Source organism: Mesoplodon densirostris, chromosome 4 (genome assembly GCF_025265405.1).
Source record: "Mesoplodon densirostris isolate mMesDen1 chromosome 4, mMesDen1 primary haplotype, whole genome shotgun sequence".
In the NCBI taxonomy this organism is placed as follows: Eukaryota; Metazoa; Chordata; class Mammalia; order Artiodactyla; family Ziphiidae; genus Mesoplodon; species Mesoplodon densirostris.
This window is the reverse complement of record NC_082664.1, coordinates 14,594,604-14,621,028: the sequence shown is the minus strand read 5'-3', so window position 1 is coordinate 14,621,028 and position 26,425 is coordinate 14,594,604. Positions and strand designations below refer to the sequence as shown.

General features: G+C 47.6%; 1 protein-coding gene across 4 annotated transcripts in view; it reads right to left on the bottom strand.

Annotated features, from left to right (window-relative positions):
* Window positions 1-26,425, bottom strand: part of TTC7B (tetratricopeptide repeat domain 7B) — a 242,003-nt gene that overhangs the window by 48,176 nt on the left and 167,402 nt on the right. For 2 of the 4 annotated variants that reach the window (XM_060095729.1, XM_060095732.1), the window contains exons 16-18: window positions 19,160-19,276; window positions 12,005-12,102; window positions 5,216-5,266 (exon numbers count right to left, since the gene is read on the bottom strand). In XM_060095729.1, coding sequence (XP_059951712.1) covers window positions 5,216-5,266; window positions 12,005-12,102; window positions 19,160-19,276 — 266 coding nt within the window. The remainder of the gene's footprint in view (window positions 1-5,215; window positions 5,267-12,004; window positions 12,103-19,159; window positions 19,277-26,425) is intronic. The other 2 variants (XM_060095730.1, XM_060095731.1) reach the window with 1 other exon arrangement.

The window sequence follows — 26,425 nt, the reverse complement described above, 5'->3', positions numbered from 1 at the left end:
AAAGTTGATGTAACTGTCTCTCCTCCGAGACTGGGTGGCTCTGGAAGACAGGAACATGCCCTCCATTTAGGTATTTTCAGGGGCTAACAATGCCAGGCCCACGCAATGTACTTGGTAAATGCTTGCGGAATGAGTGAATGATGAAGGAATTAATGAATGGAAGAATGAGTATTGTCAATACACACATCGCGGTGTGAAATTAGGAAGAGTGGCCCCTCTTTGGGGAAGCACGTCTGGGTGCCCTACTCTCCTTCCCTAATGGCTCAGAGGCCAGAACCTTCCCCGTCTCAAGGGGCTTCTCAGCATGGCTATGCTCACTTCCAACAACCTGGACTAAGAACCACAGTGGTGCACAGCTGGATTAACACTGCACTCGCCTAGGGTCTTCCCATCTCTAACATAACGAACCCACTTAAATAGGGAGGGTAACTGAGGTTCGTCAGAAATAACTGTTTCCTTCCTAGTCGATCCCTCTTCACACACACCTCACAGGGGCAGAGACCCTTCAGGTTCTGTACTAGGGATGGATATTAGGGCATTCAGTACTTATTAATAATGGTGGGTGACTTATGATAATGGTAAAATTATGTAATAGTTAATGTCTACTCTTTCTGGCAATAGCATAGTATATCAAATTCTTCCACTGGGTTAGAATTTGGAGGAAAAAAGGGATAAACATCATTATGAATCAGAATGGATAGATCTGATTACAATGAATCAAAACAACCTGTAACTTAACTGTTTCATAGGATTGAAAATGGTAAGTGCCCAAACAGATTTTGATTTCTGTTGGTAAACACCTAGAAATGCTAGTCTAACCAACCTATTTTTACAGCAACCCTTTTCTTTCTCACCAAAGCAAATGTACTCCTACAGTGTGCATGGGGCTTAAGAGGATTATTCCCCTAAGGGAAATGGACAAATTGAGGCTTGAGAAAGGAATTAGAGGGAGGAATAGAAGACATATTTCTAATTTGAAATCCAAGACTCTGGAGAAATAAGCTTCCAAATAATCAGGTTCGACAGGTAAGCCAGCGAATGTGTCCGGCCACTGTACATCTCTTATTTATCACGTTAATTTGAGAAGCGCTTATCCCTGTCGTAACCCTGAGAGTCGAGCAGCCACCAAGTCCCTCAGTCACAGGGCACAGTGGCTCTGAAAAGCTACTGCAAAACCAACTGAACCGACAGCTGACACAGGCAGGTGAGAGCATGCCCTAAAATCTGGCCTAGGTTCTGTAACCTGATTGCCCCAGTGGTCAGGGGGCATAAGATGCCCTGGAGCTGAGGAGATCTGAATTTCCTCCCTCCTAGAGGCCCAAGAGGAAATGTTATCTCGGACACCTGATACATAGGCGAAGTGCCACTTGAAGAATTGTTCTGATCCCTATATCTGGGGTCTTTATCTGAGTCCTCCCCATCCTGGACCACTGTCTGGGTGGGGTGGGGGACAGGGGCAGCGAAAGAGAGGCCCCAGGAGCTGCAGTGGAGTCATCTCCCCATGGGCTGAGGGGCCAGGAACCCAGGCCCCTGACCTCAGGAAGCTGAGTCCAAGCTCAGCTTGGAGGATGTCTGCCCCACATTCCTATCATTTGCTGAAGCCTGCGGAGAAACCCTGCCACAAGTAGGACGCCGGGCACAGCCAGGTCAAGTTGCCGTTGCAGTTGAAGCCTTTCCAAAAATCCTTTTCCAAAGCACACTACACCTGCGGTCCATTTCACACAGACCTCAAATGTGGCAATCACATGTGGACCCTATGTCAATATCCAAGGCTCATCATTCAAAGGGATCTCAGAGCCAATAATTCTGTGAAGCAAAAGGCTCAATAAATTATGTGGCCTAGTTATGTTCCATCACCTGTATTTTCACAAGCAGGGTCACTGAGTGCATGGCATGTATTTATATTCTAGCTACCCTTTTGGCTGTTCTGGTCGCATTATGTAAGCTGCTATGGTGTAAGATCTGAAGGATGTCCACCTTCACTGTCCCCGCATATCTTCACAGCATGTAGAAGATAAACAGGTCTCAGATGCAGCCCTGCAGCCTGCTGACTTGGTGAGCAACACAGTCCAGGAACAACAGACAGCTATGTGACTTGATGTGCGAAAAAAATCCTCTACCAAAGAGACATCAGTAGGCACATCTCATAGGTGCTTGCTCAGGATTCAGGCTGCTCTTTGCTTCCCGGCCCTGGAGAGTTAACTCGGATGCCTCATATGCATGAATGTGAGAGAATGCAGAGCACGTGGTCGCGCCCCAAGTTCCATCTCTCTGCTTGTCACCCCCATTCTTTCTGCCTAATGCCGCCGCAGCAGATACTTGCCCTCCCCACGTTTTTCTGAAAAGAAACCGAGTGTGCAGAAATTACCCACTGCTAATCAATCTCCGTACTTATTGTCCCTCAGTCCTGAAGGGATTCAATAGCATCTGTCAGTAGAGTTTATTCAGCTTCCGGTTCTTAGAAGCTGTGCCCCCAAAACAATGAAAGAATTAAAGAAAAGCGCAGCCCCCCTTCTTAAAGACCCTGCAAACTAAACAACGATCTGAATGACTAAGCATTCTGCCCGAGAGCTTTGCTTAAAATTTTTCGGTTTTAACAGGAAAAGGATGCCTGTTTCTCAAGATAGGGCTTGCGCGTAAATCAGTGCAACACTGCGGACTGCTGGCCGCCCAGTGACCTCACACCTGGCCCCTGTGCTCTAACCCGAACGTCCTTGGACCCGAGGAGACAGTGACGACTGTCTCTTCTTTTCTGAGGCGGGAGGAGAGAAACGAGCGTCCGCTCTCACTTCAGCTCTCAAATTAGGCATAGTTTTCTCTGTACCTTGAAAACATGAGCCATTTTCCTCCACTCCCCACCCTGCCAACCCCGGGCGAGGACAATTCCCATGTTTGCTGGAGGCGGTCCTGCCTCTCGAGGAGGCTGATCTGGGGGTGGTGGGCTCTTCACAGCACGCTGTCAGAGATCTCCCTTCCACATTTGATCCCTCGAGGGCTGCCCCCTGCCCTCTACACAGCATGTCCACCCACGTGATGAGGCCGTGGGGCTGGGGCGGATACAGGGGCCACTGCTGGGTCTATCCAACTCCCACCGACTATGGGGCCTCTTGGTTGTGGGTCCTGCCGATAAATAGCTCTGGGGGTCATTCTAGTAGATACTTTCCTTTTTTCACGGAGTGAAAAGGGAGGTTAAGATAGCCAAGGAAATCTGGACAGCCAACCCATGGTCCCAAGACGAGATCACAATTTCCAAATGACTTTAACAGAATATCAGGCACAGTTGAAACCTGACAGGATGTGCCTTCTCTTGAAAGGGGAAAGTCCTTTCCAGGGGAAGCTTTAGGGAAGGATGCCCCTAAGGCAGGGGTATGTGGTCACCAGTGGGCATGCGGGGCTGGCCTGCGTGCTGCTGATGGGGCTGGCGGAGCTAAGCGGTGCACATGCAGGGAGGGGCCCGCTGTGGGGGTGAGCCGAGAGACGGCTCTGGGCGGGGACAGCACCTTCCGGAGGACTACACCGGGCAGAGGCTACCCACCTCCTCAAACCCTCCCCAGTGCATAGACACGAGGCCGTGTCTCTGGAATGAAGTGTCCTTCCGCCTGGGAAAGGCTTTGGTCTCTGATGCAGCCGATGGGAGAAGCCTCCCAGGCTCAGGCCGTAGTCTAACGGCTGGTCACATGCTCAACTTCTCCCCGGGTGCCATGTATTATTGACTTGTCCATCTCCTAAAATTCCATCCGACCTTGTTTAAAGAAAGACACCCCAGAACTACTTAAGGAGAATTAATTTTAATTTAATTAAAATGGCAAGAAAAGGTTTATACTTGAATCATTAGGGCTGAATTTTTTAAGCTGCCACTCCTCGAAAGCAGTGGGGTCATCACTAGAGTGATTTTTTTTTCACACATAGGTGACAAAAATGACTTTATTCTATTAAGCAGTAGCAGAGGGTGAAATTCACCACCTGACTAGTCACTTCCTGATCATGACAGATGTTTTTGAATGTTAGAAAAATGCGAAGTCAATCATAAAATGCCAGCCACAGTGGAAGGAGACAAAACTACTACCTTGGCTTTATTTCTCACCTTACTTCGTTTGAGAGGTATGTTTTCTCGTTAATGTCTATTCTCTAGTCCTGGTTCCTAAAGACAGCAGCAGTTTCCCCAGAATTGGTGATATGAAAAATGAAGCTGTGCACCCAAAGTCAGCACGTTCTTGGAGAGAAGAATAAAACCTCAACCCACGCTTCTCTCCAGAATGATGACTGCTGGGGCGCTCACTGCTGGGGGCGCCTGGGGCCCTCAGGTCTCAGGAGTGAGGGCAGCGCGCGGGGTGGGGGTGGGGGTCCTGGTGGCCGCGTTCCAGTCCGGCTCTCCCCACCTGGCCGGTCACTGCCCTCTGGAGGCCACAGAGTCCGGGCTGCGACTCGGGGAGAAAGGCACCTGGCAGAGGCTTGAAATCAGGATCAGCTACCGGCAAACCCCAAAGGTGTGTGTGAACAGAATAATCAGTCAACTAAGACCTTTACAGATGAGGAAGCTAAGGCCAGGAAGGTTAAATGAGTTGCCCGGATTCCTCTGCAGAACTGGCCCCTGAACCCAGGTTTCCTGACCCTCGAGAGACTTGGAGCTGTTTTTATGGAAATAGTTAAGTCCCTTGTATACATATGTCAAGCCTCACTTTAACATATTTAAAGGGAATTGCTTAGTCTGCTTTAAATTCTGGTAGAAGTAGTTTAAGTTTTATGATGTCTGATTAGCTTATTTTAGGAAAACGAATTATTAGAATTGTTTTCTATGAGCAATAATGGTTGAACTGGAAAGGAATTTTAAGATTCAACTAGTTCCCTCTCCCCCAGATTTACAGATGAGCCGCACTGGGGAGGCTGGACATCTCACACTTTTGATCAGCCCCCGTGGGGTTGCTGACCAAGCCACTGCGCGCGCCTACTTGGGCATATTTCCTGCAATGCCTTCTCCTGTAGTCCTTCCCAGACAAGTGGTGCCCCCTCAGTGTTTACACCCGAGCTGCAGAAAGCATTAGAGAGACTGGGAGAGCTGGGCCCCAGCGGGAGGGGTGAGCAAGCGGGTGGCAGCTTCAGGTCCAAGCCATCTCAACATTCCTGATCAACGGCCACAACACACACTGCATGGTGGGGTCAGCGTGATTCTGGAGACCCTCAGAAAAGTTCACAGAGAGATTGGTAAACTACTTACTAACTGAAATAAGGGAGGGAAAACCATGAAAGTGTACTTCTGGAGAGTTGCCTTGGAACAACAAATCAAACCACAAATTAAAACGAAGAAACAAACATTTGAAAAATCAAAATTAAGGCTAAAAAAGCAAATGGAGTTCTAATAACCTTCCAACTGTAAGTCTGGCTGTCTGGAATCAGATTTCAATTCAAGAGTGACCTATGTTTTTCCACTAACAATGATTTTTTCTTTTCTTTTTTTTTTAAAGCAAAGAAAGGCCAACTAGGCATTCCCCTCCACATTTAAATGTTCACTCAGCACATGAAAGCTGACCAATTCATGTAATGTGTTTTGTTTCCAGGGCAGGAAATTCCAAAGGGAAGGGAAAAATAATCAAACAAGCAGTTTTCAGATCTTTCCACACGTTAACTCTAATCATGATTCCAACAGTTTGTAGGGTTGGGCTAGCTTTCAATCCTGTGAAGTAAAGGATTGGAGGGAGAAATTCATAAAACTTCAGGTCTTGGCTATGTGTCCTAAGGGAAAGAGTTGGGATTCAAATTCATTATAATTTTAATCAAGAAATTCTACATTTACTAGCAATGTATGTTATGTTTTCCCTTCTCTAACTAAATGTTGTATTTATGGGGCGGGGGGGAGGGGAACAGTCTTACTTAAAACACCTGGTTACTGGCTATGCACTCCCTAAGGATGGAAGATGACTCAGAGCTTCACAGAGAATAAACAACTGAGCACCTGCTTGGTACATATTACATTCAGCAGAAAGCTCAGTGGGTGCTCATCACCCTAACAATTTGCTAATTAATCTGATATAAGGTGCCCCACCAGAAGAGTCTGGACTTCAATCTTCAGAGGTTTAAAGGGACACAGGGCTCCTTGGGATGCAACAAGATAACTACTGGCAGGGTGTGGAGGTAGGTGGGTTCACTGTGCAAACGAGAAAGGGTGGGGCAGTGGGAACATCTAACATTACTCTAGAACAGTAAGATCCCATTTTAAGACCCCAAAAAACTGGGCAAAAGTCAATGGAATAAACAATTTTTTCTGGAAAAACCAAAGCAGAAAAAAACAAAGTTGGCAATTGCCCGTAGGCATCATGTTAAAGGGAAAATGTCTATTTTAAGAAGTGGATTAAATACAACAGAAGCAGTTTGTACATTTTATCTTCATCTTCCATTTCATAAAACTGGGATTGCCGTTGAGGCTGAGTTCAGGACACTTAATATGCAGATAAGTAAGGTCAGAGTGTTTCTTGGTTTGAATTATTTATTTTAGATCATAGTCTCCTTTCTGCCCGACTGTGTGTGTGTGTGTGTGTGTGTGTGTGTGTGTGTTTAACACAAACACAGCAGGTTGCCATCAGAAAGATAAGCGCATTAGGGAAAGTAGTTCTTTCTGGCAGCAGCTCCCCTTATGAGCTTTTGTTTAGCATATAACTGAGTGTTTGGAACAAAGATAAGCCCTTTTAAATCATGGACATAGAGATGAAATTTTCTGGCCGTGTTGCGGGTAAAGTGAACATTAAATAAATGAGTGGAAGGACAAGGGTGGATCTCCTGGTGAGATCCATATTTAGGTGCCGTTTAAGGGCTTTATCAACCAGTGTCTCATTTCAATACAGGGATCTTTTTTTTTTTTTTCCATTGACAGGTCCCTGAACACCCTAAAACAGACTTTCAAATTTCCCTATTATTTAAAATCAAGATTAGATTAAGATACTGTTCAATTTCCCTGCATAGTTTCATGACACAAGCCCTACATTTTCCTTCCTTGCAAACAGAAAACAATTTATAGCATTGTTTTTCAAAATGTAGTATGCAACCCACTGGCATCGGGATCATAAGAAGGTATTTTATAAAGCCAGATTCTTGGGCCCCACCTCAGGCCTTCTGAATCATAAGCTCCGGAGGTAGGGCCCAGAGAATCTGCAGTTTTCAAAGCTCTCTGGGTGATTTTAACGCACAGTCAGGTTTGAGGACCACATACTTAAAAGGCATATGACCGATATCTTTAGAATACTACCTTGATTACTATATAGTTGTTGAATTAATTTCTAAACTGAAACCCAGAAATAATTAGGAGTAAATTATTATTTGCAAAATGTTCTCATTTGTCTTTTTAAAAACTGAGATCTGTATGAATTTATATCAACTCCAGGAAAGCACAGAAGTCCCCAAGAACTAGAAGCGATGTTCCAGAGAAGCTTCTATTGATTCTGCTCTAAACAGATTTCCTTTACTTTTTAAAAGGGAGGTTGGAACTTGGGCACCAAGGTCTCCTTCTGCCCACAGAGTTTTTGGATTTTCAAATTAGCAAGATTTTCTCTCAGGTAAATTTGATGGAGTTTCCGACCCAGCTTATCAGTTAGGAAGATTATCAGAAAATAAAACATCAGCCAAATGAAGCAGATCTAACAAGAAAGGAAAAAAACCATAAACCATGTTTACACAGAGAGGGTTCCTGGCGGGGACCTGGGTCACTGACTGAATGAGCTGCCGGGGACCACACAAAGGTATCGGGTTTGGGATGAGAATGAAGATGAGAAGATACAAACAGGTGGAGAGAAGATTCGGTTCTTGAAAGAGAAGAGGAGGAGGAGGAATCTGACACTAAAAAAGTGAAAGAGAAAAAAAAAAGGATAAAGGCAAAAAAACTTTAGAAACACAAAGAAAAAAATAAACTGGCTTTTAATATACTCACATAAGCTGCAAAGAAAATGAGGTCATGTAATACACAATCATTCCTCTACTTGACAAGAGAATACAAGTGCTTTTCGAAGAAAACAAATTTGCTGTTTTTTCTACTGGTTATTTAATTGTTCTGCAACAACACCACGGCATAAAAACATCTCATTTACCTGGGCACAGATTCAGCAGTATGATCCATTGAAAATAATACCTCTTTAACCTAGAATACCCAGGACATTCTGGAGGAAAAGAAACTATTTGCTTTTCAATTGGAAAGGATTAGAACTTGACTTTTCCCTGATTTGTTTTTTATGAGAAGCACTTATATAAAGTTTACTTGAAAACTAAGGTCTTTCTAGGTGCAGATACTGAGGTGCAACAATGGGTCAGGTCCCCGAATCGTGACAATGGAGTCTAAGCTTGCTAAGCTGGTCTACGGTTGGGTCCACTGGCCAGGCACTTTGAAAAGGAATCTATCACTGTCACTTCCATGTCTTCAGCTGGAGAGATACACAGCAGTAGGGAGAACCACTGCAGTGACAAATTTAAATTTTTCCCAGACAAAATGGATCAAATTTTCAAGGTAAAAGAATCATTACTACCAATCGGTGTCTGGTAATATCTACCAATGATTAAAGCTAAATCTCCTTACTCCACATCCTGTTTTGAAGGCAAAAGGAAGAAAAAGAATTCTTTTTCCTCCTCTATTTAAGGAACTAACTTATTCTGAAGAAAAGACAATGATTCAAAGCTTCAAAGTTAAATGACTGTCACCCCATTTGATTCCTCTCTCTTGGTGGCTAGGACCTACTGGATGACAGAGGTGGGGGGAAGGGGACCCAGAGGTGATATTAGAAGGGAAAGCATATTCTTTAAGGGTTTTTTTTCAGTCTGCCACATCCATTTAATAAAACCAATGTCCACTCTTTAGCCGCAGTGGACTCAGCTAGTCCAAAGCTTCTAGACATGGGTTCCCCTTATGTTATAGCACAGATCTGCATATGGACAATTTCAGAGGTGGAAAACCATACCCCAGTTAATTATTCACTTTCCAAAATCAAGAACACTGAGCCTGTACTTTATAATGACCCAGATGTATAATAATGGTATCTCGGTTATATTTTTATAACTGAGCTCTTATCTGTTTGACATATACACTGAAATTTTAACAGGCAAAATATGATGTCTGAGATCTGCCTCAAAATAGTCCACAAAAACTAAGTGTGGGACAGCAGAGATACAGGAAAAAAGAATAGGAATTGTTGTTGAAGGCTGGTGGTAGGTACATGGGGATTCATTATACGAGTATTTCTATTTTGGTATACTTGAAATTTTTCCACAGTAGAAAATTTTTTTAAAAAGGAAATAAATTTTAGTTCTGGAAGACAAAAACAACAATCCAAGAGGGCCTGTGGCTTCACAGAGGAGTCTACTGCACATTGGGTGACTCAGAATTGGCAGTATCACAACCGTGGCAGGTCACCTCAGCTTTGGCCACACGTCTTTGCCGGCTGTGCTCTTTGTCGGATGCATTTCGAAAAGCAGAGAAGCACTGCAGAAGTCTGAGGACGTTCTCCCAAACAGATGCAGAGGAATCCTCAGGGCATGTGTAAAGGGACACGTCACAGGGGCTGTGCGGCACGTATGGTGCACGTATGGTGGAAAATAGCATATGGTATGCTATTTTCAAGTCAAGGGACACGGGAAATCAGATCTAATCTTATCTGCATGGGAGGGTAAACAAAAAGCTAATAAAAAATGGTTATCTTTAGGGAAAGGCAAGATGGAAGGGCAGGGATGGAAGCAAAACATCTCTATGGAACCTTCGGAATCAGAGTTTGAACCAAATCTGTGGGTCGTTCACGAGACAGGCAGTCCCCACTGATGCACTAATAAGAACCGCTGCCCTCCTGAGACCACCCACGGGCTGAACTATATAAACCTGGGCTTTATTAATCAAGATGGAGGCATCTTTTCCATTTAGAGGCGAGCCTTCCTAATTTTTAAGTCTCTCTGATTTAAACGATCACTTCAGAATGTTTTACCATCATTTATAATCAGTCTGCACCTGATAAGGCCTGCTAACATGGCCTTCCGTTTCTCTGATTCCTGGCCTCCTGGGTAAGTAACTGGTGGTGTGAAAAGCAACGATTTGGGGCTGTGGGGGCAGGGCCGGTGAGAGGAGTCTTGGAGGGCGTCGTGTGGACATACAACCACACCAACACAATAAACTGGTCACTGGCCAGTGCCTGGGAGGCTGTGGTTTTTCCGGTTGTCCAAGGGCACCTGCCCCAGTGATCCAGACTCCAACCCCCCAGGCTCCAGAGTGAGGGAGAGCAGTGTCCACTACGGACAAGGGGCAGCGACCCCCGACTCTGCCACGGAGACACGCCTCGGCTGGAAGCTACGGCACCTGATGTTTAACCTGAAGTGGGAGCCTCCTGGAGGCTCTGGGGAAAAGGTCCCAAGGGGCAAAGGGGAGAATGAATCCCAAGGGCCTCACTCATTTTCTCCCACTGTCTGTTTTTAATGTGATGTGGATGCAAGTCTCAGACCTCAGGGGAAATTAAATTCCCCGATCAGCTGGAGGGGAAGGGGGTCTGAATGTAGTATGAGTGTCCTCGCAGGGTCCTGGGGGTAGGGGAGAAGGGGAAGCTGACCCTGGGCAGCCACAGCAGCTGTGAGCCAGCCGTAGTGAATGTTACCTCCCTCTCTTCTCTCCCCGGGGTCCGAGCCTCACCTCTCAGTGGCTAAGTCCTGACAGCCTGACCTTTCCTTTCCTGCAGCGAGGGGGGCTACACACATCCCTCTAGCAGGTCTGGACCATGAGCAGAACTCTGCTGTGCCATCCCAGGTCAGAGACTGCCTGGTTCGCCGTCTAAGTCCACCAATGACTGCCCCTCCACCCAGGGGCCAGGCTACTCCAGGGGCGAGTTTCTCTGTGGCCTAGCTGGCCTGCATTTTGAGCAGTGGCTGCAAGCCCGGTTAAACTGCACTAATTTATAATTCATGCTGCTTCCAATGCCCAACACTCTTTTGACCTAGGAGCCCCAGGGCCCTGGGATCAGGCTTCTTCAGCCGACTTTAAATTTGATAAAAGGGAGACTAGCACAGGAAGGCAGGTAGCTGTGAGGACGGGCTTGGGTGAGTACCACACCCGGCTCCCATTGCCACCTGGGGAGAGATTTTCCAAGGATGGCTGTGCACGCCTCAGGGCTGCTCTCTGGCTCTTTGGAGGGGCTTGGTCAGGAGCCGGGACCTGGCACCGTGCAGGAGAAAGACCCGGAGGCTCCTTTCATGAAATCAACCCACAGAAGACAAGGCGTACCCAGACAGCGATTCAGCCTGACCCAGGGCCCTCTGGGGTGGCGGGAGAAGCAACAAAACCAGCTTCCAAATGATGCTCTGGAACTACCCCTGAGGCTCAAAGCGCCGTGGATTTCTTTACATTTTGTGGGTCTGTCGAGTCCTCCGAATTGCCACTGAAAGGTCAGTATTACTACTAAAGTTACTTGTTTGGAGTTCTGGAGATTACAGAGGTATCTTTACCGCTCTGTACTTAGGCAACTGTGGAAACACAAATGATAACTGAGGTGTAAATATCTGCTCCGAGGCAGTAAGTGCCACAGGCTTCCTCGTGGGGTGAGTAGATTCAGAAGCTCTAAACCCACCTGCCTCTCCCTGCAGGGTTTTTTGTGGGGTTGTGTGAGTTCATATGTGCAACTGATTAGAAACCAAAAGCTTGATTTTAGCAAGGTCTGAAATCTAAAGAAAGAGAAAGAAACAGAAAAGCAGAGGGGAAGCTTGATGGGGATGGGAACAGTCTAATTTTAGTTTCAAATTTTCAGCTCCAAGAGCAAGGGGAAAAATAGAAAGATTTCAAAGAGCTGTGTTGGGCAAGTAATATTACTTCCCCCACTGTGAACAAACACTTGAAAAAAGACACTGGAGAAAATGCACCTCAGGTGAGAGTTTAGCCTATTTGGGTGAGGACTGCTTCCCACCCCAGGCCCTGATGGTCTTCATCCCGCGCGGTTTGGGGCCAGGCCCCATGTCCCTTCTGGTTGACACCATTTCGGCCCCTCTGGCTTTTTATTCTCACCTGTCTCGGGATCGCTGAAGTCTGGCAAAGTAATTGTATTAAGCTGTCGTCTGTCAGCAATGGTTCTATCTAAGAGGCTGCTCCCACGTCCAGAATCACTGCAAAACACAGCTACAAATGTCAGTCATTTGAAGGGTGGGCAGGGGAAGGAAACAGAGTCAACCAATCCCGACTCCTGAAATGCAGCAAAACCTTCTGTGCATTTTTTGAGCTTCTTCAGCACCTTTCCACTCATCACCGGCCATCCTGCTTCCCCGCCCGGCCTGGGCTGGGATTCCTTTCAGGATCCGTATCACAAACACGGCTTAAACCGCGCCCAGAGACCCAAGCTGATTTTCGTCTCTTTTGTGTCATTGTTAGACACAAAAATGAGAACTTCGAGCCACGTTCTCCATCCACCCTGTGGGGGAAACTGATGAGCATTCTGTGCCGGTAAGTCTCAGGCTCATCAAGCCCATAAACACATCATCCTCGAGCTGTCTTTAGGAACCAATGCTCTACACCAGTGCATCTAAGCCCTGGCTGCACAGAAAAATCACCCAGGGCATCTCTAAAAGCCACTGATGCCTGGGTCCTGCCCCAGACCAAATAAATCAGAATTTCTGGTTTTCAAAGCTCCCCAGATGGTTCTAACGCATAGCCAAATTCAAGAACCACTGGCCCTTCCTTTTCAAAGGGTGATCACAGCCACCGCCTCGTTTGTGTCCTAAGAACAAGCCTTTAAGATAAATGGCGTGGTTGATACCTCTATTTAATAGACAAGAGAGAGGAGGTGTGAGGCCCTACACTGAGCTCGGTGCTGGCAGAGTGGAGCTACAGCCCCCTTCCAGCGTTCCCGAGCTGGGAAGGCTGGGCCTTGGAGAGAACACAGTCGCGTTTTGGCAGCAGCCTCCAGGCCGGTGCTTCTCAAGAGCTTCCGGCACTGAAGCCCCCCCCCCCCCCCCCAGGCTGCTCCTGCATATAGTAACGGGATCAGCCCCACTCCTTGGGCAAGTCACGTGGGAGACCACATCGGGACTAAGGGGAATGAAACACCGTTAAGGGCCCTTGGCTCAGAAAGACTTTTTTTTTTTTTTAATTCTAAGAAGCTTGTAAGTAAAAACGATTCAACAATTGCATTCTTTTTTCCTCTATCATGGTATTCTATCAAAAGATGCATATCTCTCTCTTGAGCTTTGAGCCTTTAATGCTTTTCTTTGAATCCATTTTTTTTCCCCAATCTGGGGGCTCTACAAATGATTTTTTTCGTTAAGAAGTTCAAATTCCACAATAAAGGGACACAATTTCCTTCCTCTATGCAGCCGTTGCTAAAAGTGGTACAAACAAGATTTGCTATGAAACTTAATATGGTTTGCAGGCTGCAATTTCCATGTCCAGTGATGTAGTTAGAGAAATCCACAGGAAACAGAAGGAAACTTGCTTCAGTACAGACTGGTTTGTCAGCCTATACTTATGACATCACTGAATACATGCTTTTTGGGATCTATTCTATTAATTATTTCCATGACTGAGAAACAGTAAATGTCTCTGAGCAGAAGACAGCATAAAAGTACATGCAAATTTGCATTAATCACATTAGCAACTGAATATTTCTAGCATTGATCTATTCATGCATGTATTTTTAATATAAATATTACAAAAAATACTACAAAAATATTACAAAGAGGTAATTCTCTGAATGTTGCAATGGCTCCCCACTTAGGAGTTTTTCGGAAGATCTTATCTCAAAATACAGTGAAGTTTTTCATCACCTTGGGGATTCCAGGACACACAATGAGGTCTTGGAATTGCCAAGGAAGGATCTGCCTGGGTTTTCAGTGGACCAAATCACAGTAAGTGGATGGGAGATGTCTGGTTCAGCCACAATCCTCCAGGCTTCTCATTTCACCAAGTATCAGAGCACAGGGTTGGCTGCTGCGTGTCATGCTGGGTCCTGGAACCAACCAGATCTGGGTTCTTATCCCACATCTCTCACTAATGGTAGGTCACTTTGAGCAAGGCCCCTTTCTCTGTGCCTCAGTGACTTCCTTGTGAGGTGAGGATAAGGATTGTTTTCCCACACAGAAGTGTGTCAGGCTGCACTGAGGTCATGGAGACACAACATTCAGAAGAATTATAACTTCTGGACACACGCCAGGTGTCCTTATAAATACAATGCCTCCAAACATGCATCTGGGGTTAACAAGGCTGGCTGACTTGTGGAGACAACTTATTCCCAGCTGTCTGGTGCAACGGTAGGTATGGAGAAGCTGAGTTAAGGACCTCCTACTCCAGATGTTATAAACCCCAACTAAAACGAAGATCTTAACTTATGAACCTCAGCCAATGATAGGGACACAGGACCTGTTTCCCTTCCACCAGCTGAGAAACAATATTTGGTTACATTCCTTAGTTTATCTCCATAGTATCTGTTGCTTATATAGCAACAAATAACTATTCACAATGGAGATGCTTTCATTTCCACTCTGACTGTTGTGACTGACTGAGAATTTTGCTGGATGCTTTAAGCAGGTTTTAGTTGTTTGTTTATATGGTGCAGAATTTGCCTTTGTCATGATCCACAGGATGTGGAAGAAAGGGCAGGGGGAGGCCTGGCCTCGCTCTCTCACTCTGGCCAGCCTCCCTCCCGCAAGCCTTCCTCTCTCCCTCTGGGACACATCTGCTTGGGCACCTCCGTGGACCACCTCCCCCTACAGCTCAGTCACCTCACCTCTTCTCTGCCTGGCCCTTAGGTGCCAGGAGCACCTCCGAAGGAGGATGACAGGCAGGAAAGGAAAACCATTCCTGGTCAGTGGTGTTAGTAAAGGGTTTAGGGGAAGGAAACTGGAAGGAACCCCAAATCCACCGCACATACGCTGCAGAGATCCACATACGTAGATGTACACACCCAGGTAATTTCTATTCCCTTAAATAAGGACTGAAAATTCAGAGTATACTGTACTGATGGTTAAGTTATCCTGGAAACTGGAAGCTTCTCTTGGAAATCCTCTAACGCAGCTACACAGAGATTAAACACAAGAGGCAAGTTGATGGTGGACTGGGAGCCAGACCCTGGGGTCCTTGTCACAGCTTTGTCCTTTCCCAGCTCTGAGACAGTGCCTGGCACACAATAAATACTGATGTAATAGAGGGGCCTTGGATAGGAAACCAGAACATTTCCCAGGCAACTTAAGCCTGGATTACATGAATCAAGGCAAGTTCTCAACATTCCCAAACTCAATTTTCTCATCGGTAAAATGGGTCTGATGGAACACGACATTTGCCCATTTTATGGGGCTACTTTGAAGATGAATGAGAGCACACTTTGTGAAAAGAAAAGCTCCACCAAAATATGGATGACTACTAGCGTGAAATGGGGTTTCCGGGGCTTCCCTGGTGGCGCAGTGATTGAGGGTCCGCCTGCCGATGCAGGGGACGCGGGTTCGTGCCCCGGTCCGGGAGGATCCCACACGCCGCGGAGCGGCTGGGCCCGTGAGCCATGGCCGCTGAGCCTGCGCGTCCGGAGCCTGTGCTCTGCAACGGGAGAGGCCACAACAGTGAGAGGCCCGTGTACCGCAAAAAAAAAAAAACAAAAACAAACAAAAAAAATGGGGTTTCCAATTTCCAACTGAGGTTAGAGCAAATGAATTGTCTTTTTAAAAACATGTTTATATGTTATTCGTTAATGTGGTTGAAATGGGACTTGGGAAGAAAAACTTTTCTTCCGATCATATGGCTACATCATGGAGATGGTCTAAGTGGCAGTGACAAGAGGGGGAAGAAGTAGTTAATAATAAAACATAAAAATAAAGGAAAAAAAGCTGGTTGTCAATTCAGAGAGGCAGGATGGGTGATGGAGAGAGCTTTGATGTTTGGCAGCCCTGGGCTTGAATAATAGCTCTACTAGTTGTTTAATTGAGAAAACTAGGGCAAGATCTTTAATAAAAGTGAGGTGTAGCTTCACTTTTATTTTCTATGAAGTGGAAAGCACAGTAGCTTTCTTGCAAGGCTGAGGCAGGGGTTGAGGAGAACATATGTATAAACAGCTTAGCACGATGCTGGCACAGAGAAGGTACAGCATCCCTTGCTGAAGCGCTGGACCGTCTGGCGAGGCCCTGGCCAGAAGTCACACTGTCTTAAGTGGCCAAGTCAACATGGACAAGAGCTGAGGGAGCTGTGCACTTCAGCAGGAGAGAAGATGAAATGGAGGCGGATTTCTGTCCTAAAGGCACACAAAACTGCAGGCCTCAGGAAATAAACCCAGGCTTCTGAAGTGACCAACACCTTGCCAAACGTACACTCAGGAGAATGCCACCCACCCTTTGCTCACAGCAGGAGAAGCGTTCTCAGCCTGCGGGGACCGCTCTCTGGCCTAAGGCTCCATTCGGCGACCGGCCCAGAGGGTGGTGCTCCTTCAAGCAAGAGTGAAGAGGAGGGACGGGTCGCAGAGAACAGGAAGCGAGGTCTCGTCTGCGTGTGGCCCTGTTACTGCCCGTGTCTTCTTCTGTGCCCCCTTGTCCCACTGCTCTGGAGGCCTGTGCCAGCCCCTGGGTGGGGCTCTTGGGGGTGGCGAGCAGTGGGACGCCCTGGGAGGGTGAGCACAGGTCCCTCACAGCTGAGCACACTTAGAAACACGGGCGCCTGAGCCCGGAAGTCAGTGCGGACCTTCTCCAGCTGGAAGGCAACTGCCCCCTGCCAGCATGCTTTCTGCTCAGTTTTCACGTCTTTTATTAAGCAGGGCTGCTTCTCACCCACTTGTGCATGCGTTTCTATACTCTTCTAAAACCCCGCGTGACCCGACTTGAGGCTACTGGGCCCCCGAGCCGCCCTTATCTGGAGAACTGCGGGGTGTGCTGTCCCCGTCAAGACACTGCCCTCCCCTCTTCTGCTTTATTCTACTGCCAGGGTCACGCCCTCCCCGACCGTACTGGGGAGGATGTCTAAATTTGCACACTGGTGAGGGCTACGGGAGAAACATTTATTTATATCCCAGAGAAAATAGAGTTAAAAAAACAAACAGGAAACTCCTTAGTAAGGGGCTGCTGGACTGCCAGCCCCTCCCCCCACCTCGAGGCTTTGGGAGTAGCTGGAGGCAGCGGTTCCGTGGACCCACCCCCACCCCCACCCCCACCCCCACCCCCAGCCAGACTCTGCGCCCGGAGCCAGGGTCCCCCCCCCTGCCTGGCCCTGAAGGATCCTTCAGGGAGCCGAGCAAGTACGGACACAGCCCAGGCATTTGGTTAAGTGTTTTTAAAAAGCTTTCCAATTCTGCTATTTTTTCTTCTCCTCACATGCAATGCTCTTGGTTGCTAAGTGGGAAGAAATGTGGGGAGGTGGGAGAGGTGTGGAGAACTGAGAGAAAACTGGCAACGGGAAAGCTGATGGATTTATTTTCTCACTTCTAAAGGGGGTACAGACAAAGAGATGTGCTCCAGTAGGAAGCAGCCACCTCGGGGAGTATCGCCTGTAGCTGGGCTCACGGCAAAGACCCTCCCTCAAATCCTGCTGCGTCTCGGAGTGGGGACTTTGGGGGGTATAAATATGGACATTTCCTCTTTCTGCCTACAGACTTAGAAAAGCAGAATTTTTTTAAAAAATTAAAATGATCTTTATCTCCAGAACATACCCACAAAAGGGAAGAGGCCAGTTTCACGATTAGCTTTTCACCAAGAGGAAGATGGGCCCCGTGGGCCTGGTAACGTGCCACAGGCTACGGTTAGGAAGGGGACTCTCGTGTAATTCTTGTGGCTCGGGCTCTGCAAGGGTGGGGGCTCCCGGCCAGGCTCCCCCATCTTCTAGCCACACCGCCCTCGGGGCTTGTGGTCTCAACTCTGGCTCATATCAGCTCATCAGGACCCATCAACTCAACAAGGCCCTGATTTTGAATATGTATTTTTTTTAATGGCAGAAACTGGTCAAACAAGATCTCACACGGAACCCCACCAGCACCCTGATGCGTCCCTAACCCCACCCCACCTTTCCTCCAGCCCCGCAGCGACTCACCAGCCCACCTGCCCGCCTCCTGCTGGGCTGGACTGGGTGGGCCACAGCCTTGAACACATTTACAATTTGACTTATACATTTTTAGGCTCCTGACTCTTAAGAGAAGAATGTGGGCTGTCCATACATCTTGTTGCGAACTCGAAAAATATTCTGAGTGTTTGAGCAGTTGTTTGAATTCACCTGAATTGTGAGGTCTCTTTTCATTAAATCACTTCCTTCACAGGTCAGGGCACACTTCGTAATCTAGACACATGCCGGGAAACACTGCTCAAGACTTGAAGATGGTGTTTCTCGGGGACATGCTGGGAGTTGACTAGTGGACCTTCCCCAGATTATCTGCCTCTGCAGGGTGGGCGCCTTTGACTGACTCCGACTGGCTGGGCCCTTTCACATCCCTGTGGGGCAGAGTTGGCCAGTAGAAAACCTATGAATTTTGTCTGGTCGAGATACAATCAATGTCCACCCCGTAGAAAAGATAACCCCAAACAATGTATTTCATTGTTCTATAGAATATTATTGTTTTTATATTTATTTGCAAATTCATTTCAGCAAATCTGTTTTTCAAATTCTTCTTTGAATGGGTCTTAACATTTTACTGCTTCCCTCATTAGTTAAGGAGGTACGTAAAATCTTTCGTATGTGCTAATCTTTTATGTTTTATATGTGCTCATCTTTTATATTTGTTTGAGTCATGATTTTAACTTTTTGAAAATGACACTTTATCATGTCAAATCAATTTCTACTCTCCTTAGTAGCATGTGGCCTGTTGTCTATGCAGGTCTTTTTAAAATATTACTGTGAGAACCCCATCTGGAATATATAATTGACTAGTCTATCCATAAATCACCAGAAAGATAAAGACTCGTCAAAGGGAATTACATAAATGGCTGGCTGAGAGAAATCAGATGGAGACCAACTGGAAGTGAGCCTAGAGGGCCACCGTGGCAACAAAAGCATAAGAAGCCCACGATTTGGAGATTTCATCAGACACTGAGAGAAAACCTGCTTAAAAATGCGATGTGTGAGGCTCCACTGCTCTTACCTGTGGCTCCCGGGGGCCTAGGGGTGCACAGGGGTGGAGAATTTGTTCTGCTAAATGCCAATCGGGGATGGACTGAGAGGCAGGGGCTATGCAAAAACCACGCACAACAGGTGCCGCCGCTGGCCTCTTACCTGGGATTGGTAAGATTGTAGCAGGATTTCCAAATCTGTAGCATGTGCTTACAAGTGAGCAGCGCCTCATCTGGGCCCCGGCACAGCGACTCCAACTTCACTTTGGAAAACAGTAGTCTGTGGTGGGGAGATAGAGGGAGAAAAGAACACAGCTCAAGCCAGAGTCCCCACCAGAACACAACAAAGTAGCCAGAAGCTCTGTACTCATTCTAGAAGGGGGCATCCAAAGGCTGGATCCGAGGGAAGCAGTGGCAGGAGGGCCGAGGATTCCAGAACTCCCGGCTCAATATCTGCCTTTGCATAAGTCTCACCCCCCAAGGCCAATGCCGGCACAATGCCACCATGTGTGGTCAGGTTAAACGTATCTGGAATGGCTAATTTCATTCAGAACATAGGGATTTTATTAAGACCGTGCTTTTTAGAACAAAGCCAATTTATTTGCAAAACTTCAAAAATGCATCAAAAGTGAAACTTGATTTATTTACAAAATTACACAGGAGATGTAATTATCTACATAAATATCTACAAATAACCTTCCACAATGATCCTCATCATGGGAAGGAGATGAAAGCCTGAACCGAGGGCACATAAAAAGGGGGCCTCGGGACTAAGGCCCTCTCCTCTTTGATCTTCTCCAGCCCTGCTCTGTAGGGGCTAGAACTTCACCAAGTCACCCATAGTCACCCACTACCTCTTCCCAATTATTTTTTACCACCGCTGGCTTCACGTTCCACCCAGACCTTCAGGGCACTAAGCTTAGCCCCTTCTCCCTTTCGTGGCCCCTCAGAGCTGCCCCGCCCCCTAAGACTACTTATGTCCCTCTAGACATTTGGTCCCTGGGTTCATCACTACTGTCCTTGTGAAAGCCCCAGCATGAGCCCAGGTACCGTCCTGATGGTCTTGCTGTACACTCACCTACCCGGCTCTAAGAAGTCATATAATAAAGATCTCCAAAAATCATTTTCATTCCCAGCTCAAGAAACTACAATGATTCCTTACTGGCTGTAATAATAAGTAAAAATTCCTTATCGAGTCCTTTAAGACAGGGGTACTGGTCCGCGGCCTGTTAGGAACCGGGCCGCACAGCAGGAGGTGAGCAGCGAGTGAGCAAAGCTTCATCCGCCGCCCCCCATCGCTCGCGTTACCGCCTGAACCACCTGCGCTGCCTCCCACGGCCCCCCACCAGTTGGAGAAAAATTGTCTTCCATGAAACTGGCCCCTGGTGCCAAAAAGGTTGGGGACCACTGCTTTAAGACACTCTGCCCACTGGCCCACTCCTATGTCACCATCCCATTCGGTGCCATGGATCCCACTGGGCCCTTTACTCCTACCAATGTAATTCACTGGCCAAAGGCTATGTTTTTATCATAACTAAGAATATATGCCATGTTCTCAATCTTAATCTCTACTAATCCACATCGCTCCTTAATTCTTCCTAAATCCAGCTAAAACTCCACCTCATCAAATAAGTCTTCCATGGGTACCACTTTCACACCTTTATCTTTACGCTGTGTGTATCATATTAGCTGGTGTTTGTTGTTAATAAAAAGAAGGCAAAGACAGGGAGGAACTCCTGTTTTTTCAAGGTCTTCTATGTGCCCCGGCTTGGCACTTTTACAAAACAATATCAGTGTTATCTTTGCAAGGACCCCTCTCAGTAGGGGGCTTTATCTCCCTTCAATAAAAGAACCCCTGGCCTCACTTCCACGGTGCTTAGAACTGTGCTCTGAGGTCAGTGGGCTTTAAATCAGCACTTGCTCACGGACTATTTTCTCTATAAACCGCAGAAGGTAAAGAAATATGTTTCTAGTGATTTAAGTTAGACATATAGGAGAATTCCTCACTACTCATTTGAAGGCAGGCACTTCGGAGGAGGAAAGTCCGCCCCCTGCCCCGGGAGAGGTGGAATGAGGGTGGTCCTAACAGTCACCACCCAAGCTCAGGATGGGTTAGCACCAACCACTCCCTCCAAATGGAACACAGGATGCCCAAGGGGGTGCTGGAGGTTCCCAGAGAGGTCAAGGCTGCAGCCTTCTCAAGCCTGGGTCTGCAGAAGCCTAGGACGATGGAACACCAGGCCAGGTAATGAGACGGATGGAGGCCCTGATCTACCAGCAGGTGGGCGTAAAGAGTGAGGCCAGATGTGAGAACAGGGCTTGGCTTCTGCTCAAAAACACCTCAAGAAGTGGAAATTCCCTGAGGCCTTTCCAGAACAGCCTGCAAGGAATGGCAGCCACTCAGGCTGTCTTGAGGGGTTTTTAAGGAGCCGGAAGCCAACTCCTGCTGATGTCTTCATGAGTCCAGAAGGTGGTGGGAGTACTTCTCCACCAGAATCTCCCACATGACATGGGTCCAGTTGACAGGGGTCAACTGGAACATGTGTTACAAAGGAAGGAGGAGCTGCCGAACGGTCACCTGCCAGCATTTGGTGGAGACCTACTTGGAGGCCAGAGACCCTCGTGGATGGGGTCTGGGTGCCAAGCAATTTTGGCCAGGGGAGACCCCACCGAGACCATGGTGTTCTCTAGAGGCACACCGAGTCCTCTGGCTGAGTCAAGCTCGGAGCTCGCCAGCCCACGGAGGGCCACGGAGTCGTGGGGAAGGTTTCCTGGCCTGGCAGGCAGCGCTGCGGCTCTAAGAGCAATTATCCATGATTCCTCTAACTGTACCAAAGTACAAAACACCAGAGCTCGTCTCTAAGCCACAGCTTGGGGGAACAGTTCTGTGTGCAAGGCTTCTTGGCTGGAAAAAGAACTTCTAATTAACATGAAATAACAGCTTTCAAACACTTGACTCAGGATATGGAGTTGAAAGGTGTGGGCTGGATTTCAGAGAACCAGACAGGAAGAACAATAGTAGAATTGCTGAGCCCAAATGGTGGGAAAGGTACTTGGAAGTGAAGCAAGAGGGGCAGCGTGAAGGAGAGGTTGACGGAGAAGAGGGGCTGAGAGCACAGGCTGGGGAGAAAAAGCAAAGCCTCTCGGCCACTGTCGGATGTGTCCAGCGCGATGGGCAGAAAGTTCCAGGAGCCTTTAGCTCTGACATGTTCTTGCATGCAAAGGAGAAGCAGGAGATTGGAGGCCTCAGAGACTGTGCTCCTTCTCACCATTCCCCAGACCTCGGCTGGTTTATAAGGCAGAGAACAATGCCGAAAACAGAACAAGGGACTTGTCAACATGTTTGCCGAGCCCTGCTCACGCATTTCAAGATTGTTCGAGAACATCTGGCTGGGTGCATGTTACACTGGCACAGACGTGAAGAGTACACAAACAACGATAAGCGTTAATGCGCTGCGTTTGATGACCAAAGATATTGCAGATTCCATCTACTGAGGAAACCCTGAGGCAAAAAACCTGGGACCAATCAGCACTGACTGCATTTCAATCTGTGGAACTGACAACCTGATAGAGAGGGCAAAGGGATGGCCGGGCTGAGATCATTTGCCGGCCACATCACCCAGGACCCACCACAAATTAAGTGAGATGTTCCTCTTAAATATAGTAAGGCATCACATGCTGGGAAAATGGTCTATTCCTGTTCCCTATTCCTGGCTCAAAGTCCATTAATCTAATTAAAAGAAATTTTGCCCAGAGACTCATTGAATACTTACAGGATATTAATGAAGAATAGAACCTCGCTAAAATACCAATCGAACAATGTTCCTGTTAGTCCAAATCTAGCATCACGTGCAGTGCCTTTTTTGATCTGGCTCCTGCCCACATGCTCAGCCTCTGTCTGCCCTCTGCCCACCAGGTACATCCCCCATTCTAGCCACGATCAACTTCCTCTGCATGTCACTCTCCTTCATGCCCCTGGGTCTTTGCACATGCTGTTCCTTCTGCCTGGAATGCCTTTTCCATCTGCTTCTGCTTTTTTTTTTTTTGCGGTACGTGGGCCTCTCACTGTTGTGGCCTCTCCCGTTGCGGAGCACAGGCTCCGGACGCGCAGGCTCAGCGGCCATGGCTCACGGGCCCAGCCGCTCTGCGGCATGTGGGATCTTCCGGGACCAGGGCACGAACCCGTGTCCCCTGCATCAGCAGGCGGACCCCCAACCACCGTGCCACCAGGGAAGCCCCGCTTCTGCTTTTTAAGCCTCTACTTATCTTTTGAGATTCAGGTCAAAGAGCCTCCCCAACTCCCAACTGCTGAAGCCAGCCTTAAGTAATAGGAGCTAAAACTCCCAAATGGAAATGCAATTCCAGAAGATACAAGAGCTCTCAATTGTGGAATAATAAGCTATAAGCCAGGAGGCTTCTGCTTTCAAGACGGGTGAAATAATAACAACAGCAGCAGCTGCCAGACACTGTAAATATGTAATCAGTGATCTCTACAACAACTCTCCAAGTTAGGCTGAGAGCTTAGGAATCTGCCCAAGTTCACGTTGGCAGTCGCTGTTAGAACAGAAATGTAAACCCAAACCCATTTGACTCCAAAGAGCCAAACAAGAAACAGAGGAGAAGGACTTGAAATGTTCTAGCCACACTACTGACACGAATGAAGATGTGTAGCATTTTCTAATCCATTGTTAAATATTTAAAACCCTAAAATGTGCAAAGATCTGTGTTAGATACTGTGTGGAATAAAAGTGGCATAGGGCTTGCCTGGTGGCGCAGTGGTTGGGAGTCCGCCTGCCGATGCAGGGGACATGGGTTCGTGCCCCGGTCTGAGAGGATCCCATGTGCTGCGGAGCGGCTGGGCCCGTGAGCCATGGCTGCTGAGCCTGTGCGTCCGGAGCCTGTGCTCCGCAGTGGGAGAGGCCGCAGCAGTGAGAGGCCCGCGTACCGCAAAAAAAAAAAAAAAAAAAAAAAAAAAAAAGTGGCATAAAATACAGCCCCTTGCCCTCAGAGGAGTTACAGTCCAATCAGCAGGAAAGACTTGCCACGAATATTAGGCAGGATTTCTGGCTCAGGGACAGATTTAGGCCTTGAAATTTGGGTAGGGCTGCAGGAAGAGTGGAGTTTGGGCTCCTGGGGTATTGTTCCTAGGATACATCATACATGGTTCTTTAAAAAATGATCACATTTGCCTGTGCTTTTTGTGACTTGCCTCTTTCACTCAAAAGTCAGGCACATATAAAATTCTAGACACTTGAAGGATGCGGTTAATCAAGGCTTTACTTTTCATTAAAACTAACAGAAACAATACTTTACCCCATTTTGGGGATTTTTTGAGAATCCCAAGATAACTCTTGAAATAACTGTCTGGCTTAGTGTAGAGCTTAGAGAGAAGATACAGGCCCCTGGTGAAGCTCTGGGGCCATGTGGCCTGGTGACTTTTCACTGGGCACCCTGGAGAATGTACCAGGGCCAGGTTTAATGTCTAATTCTCATCCCCGGGAAGACTTTCCTCACTCCCTGGAAACTGCCCCCAAGCACTAGGCTCCCGCTCTAGCACATCTCTCTGGTTTAGCTTCACCCCGGGCCCCACCCCCATGAGGCACAGACTCAACAGGATTCCTCGAGCTTTTGCCACGTGCCCTCCCATCTTCCTGCCTGTGCTCACGGTGCTCCCTCCACCTGCCACGAAGTCCCTTCCCCAGTGCCCCTCCCACTCTACCTGTGCAAGCCCCACCGTCTGACATCTCCTATGACTCACCCCCTGCCCCCCAGGCAGCATCTAGCTCCTTCCTCATCTATGTGTATAAAATAATTTTTGTAATCTGTTTACTCACCCCATAATTTGTACAGCTGACTACCTACATGTCAGTGTGCCTGATAATGAACTTGAATTTGTTCATCCTTTTGTCAATCATTAAAAAAAGGCCTATTATGCCCTTGAGGCCACAAAGGGGAATAAGACATGGTATCTTTCCCCACCAAAGCTCACAGTCTAGTGTTACATATACATATGTGATGAACACAAACAGACATATGGAAAAGGTTCTCTGGCAGCACAAAAGGAAGCAGACAGGGTCTGCCTGGGGGGTCATGCAAGACAGCGGAGAAGTAGGACTTTCACAGTTAGGGTGGGAGGCGTCCTGGGGAGGGGCCTTCCAGGCAGGCCGATGGACCATCTCGACAAAGGCAGGAGCGTCCTGTGCACTCAAGGAATGGTGTCTGGAGTCTGGGATATAAGGCTGGGCCCAAGAAGCTAAAAGGGTAGATATTGCTAAATTCTGAAATCTGATATGTCTCACTAAGCTTTCTGATGAAGAACTGTCCATGAAAATAAATTAGGAAAGTTTAGAGAAATTCTAAAGTAATAATTCCCTTCACTCTTATTTGGCAGTATAAACAATGCACTCACTAAGTCCGTCAAGGAGAAAACACGCATATTAATAAACAAAACCCTCACTAATTAGCAGATCCGTAAATGCTGTATTCAAGGCAACTGATTCAGAAAGAGCATCACGGGAAACTTGAACGTTTGGTATTTTGTGCTGATCTCTGTTTGTGTGCTCTTGGGCTCAGCATGCCAGGGACCTGTCTTTGTTTATCTGCTGAATGTAGGCTGGGATGCAAAACAGCTGTGCAGAAAACGCATGTGGTATTTGCCCACGTGGGGCAGTGGCCACGGGGTACTTGGATACCACCCACATCTCTCACTTCCCGGGAGCCTGACCTGAGAGCTGGAGTGGGGCGGGCTGCCAAACACCTGAAGGGAAGTGTCACCACTCTGTCACCAGGTAGAAGTGACAGTACATCAGGCAGGGGTGGGGAGGAGGTAGGTATGATGAAATGAAATTTTAAATTGAGAAGATGGCTTGGCAGCCACAGATCAGATGGTGAGAGAAATTGAAAGAGATGTGCCCCAAGCACGTGGTGATGAGCAGGGGCGGTGGAAATCTGAAGCCAGATGAGTCAGCTGGGAACAAAGTCAGACAGGACCGAGCGGCAGCCGGTCACGGAGAGGATGTTCTAAACACCTCTAACCCACCCCTCAGAGGGGGACGAGGGGCTGCTTTCAGGTTTCATTGTGGCTTTCGTGAAGGAAATCCATCTCAGTTCCTCGTGACCAGCATTTCTCATGTCCTGCTGGTCTTGGAGCCCTTGCTCTCCTGGCCGGGTTTCCAAAACAACCCAATCCCAGGAGGTGGTGTTCTCTGCAGAAAGCAGCCTCTGATCCGGGGCTGAGTCACTGTCACTGGAGGTCAATGCCACGACTGGCCTGCGAGCTGCCTGGCCTGATGCAGCTCCACAGGCCCAGTCACCACCAGGCGAGCCTGTGATGGTGGGGTTGCAGCTGCGCAGGCCCCAGAGCTGAGGCCTCCAGCCCCCTAAGGACCCTCTGATGACAGCTGGAAGGGATGGGGGAGGGGGGTATGGA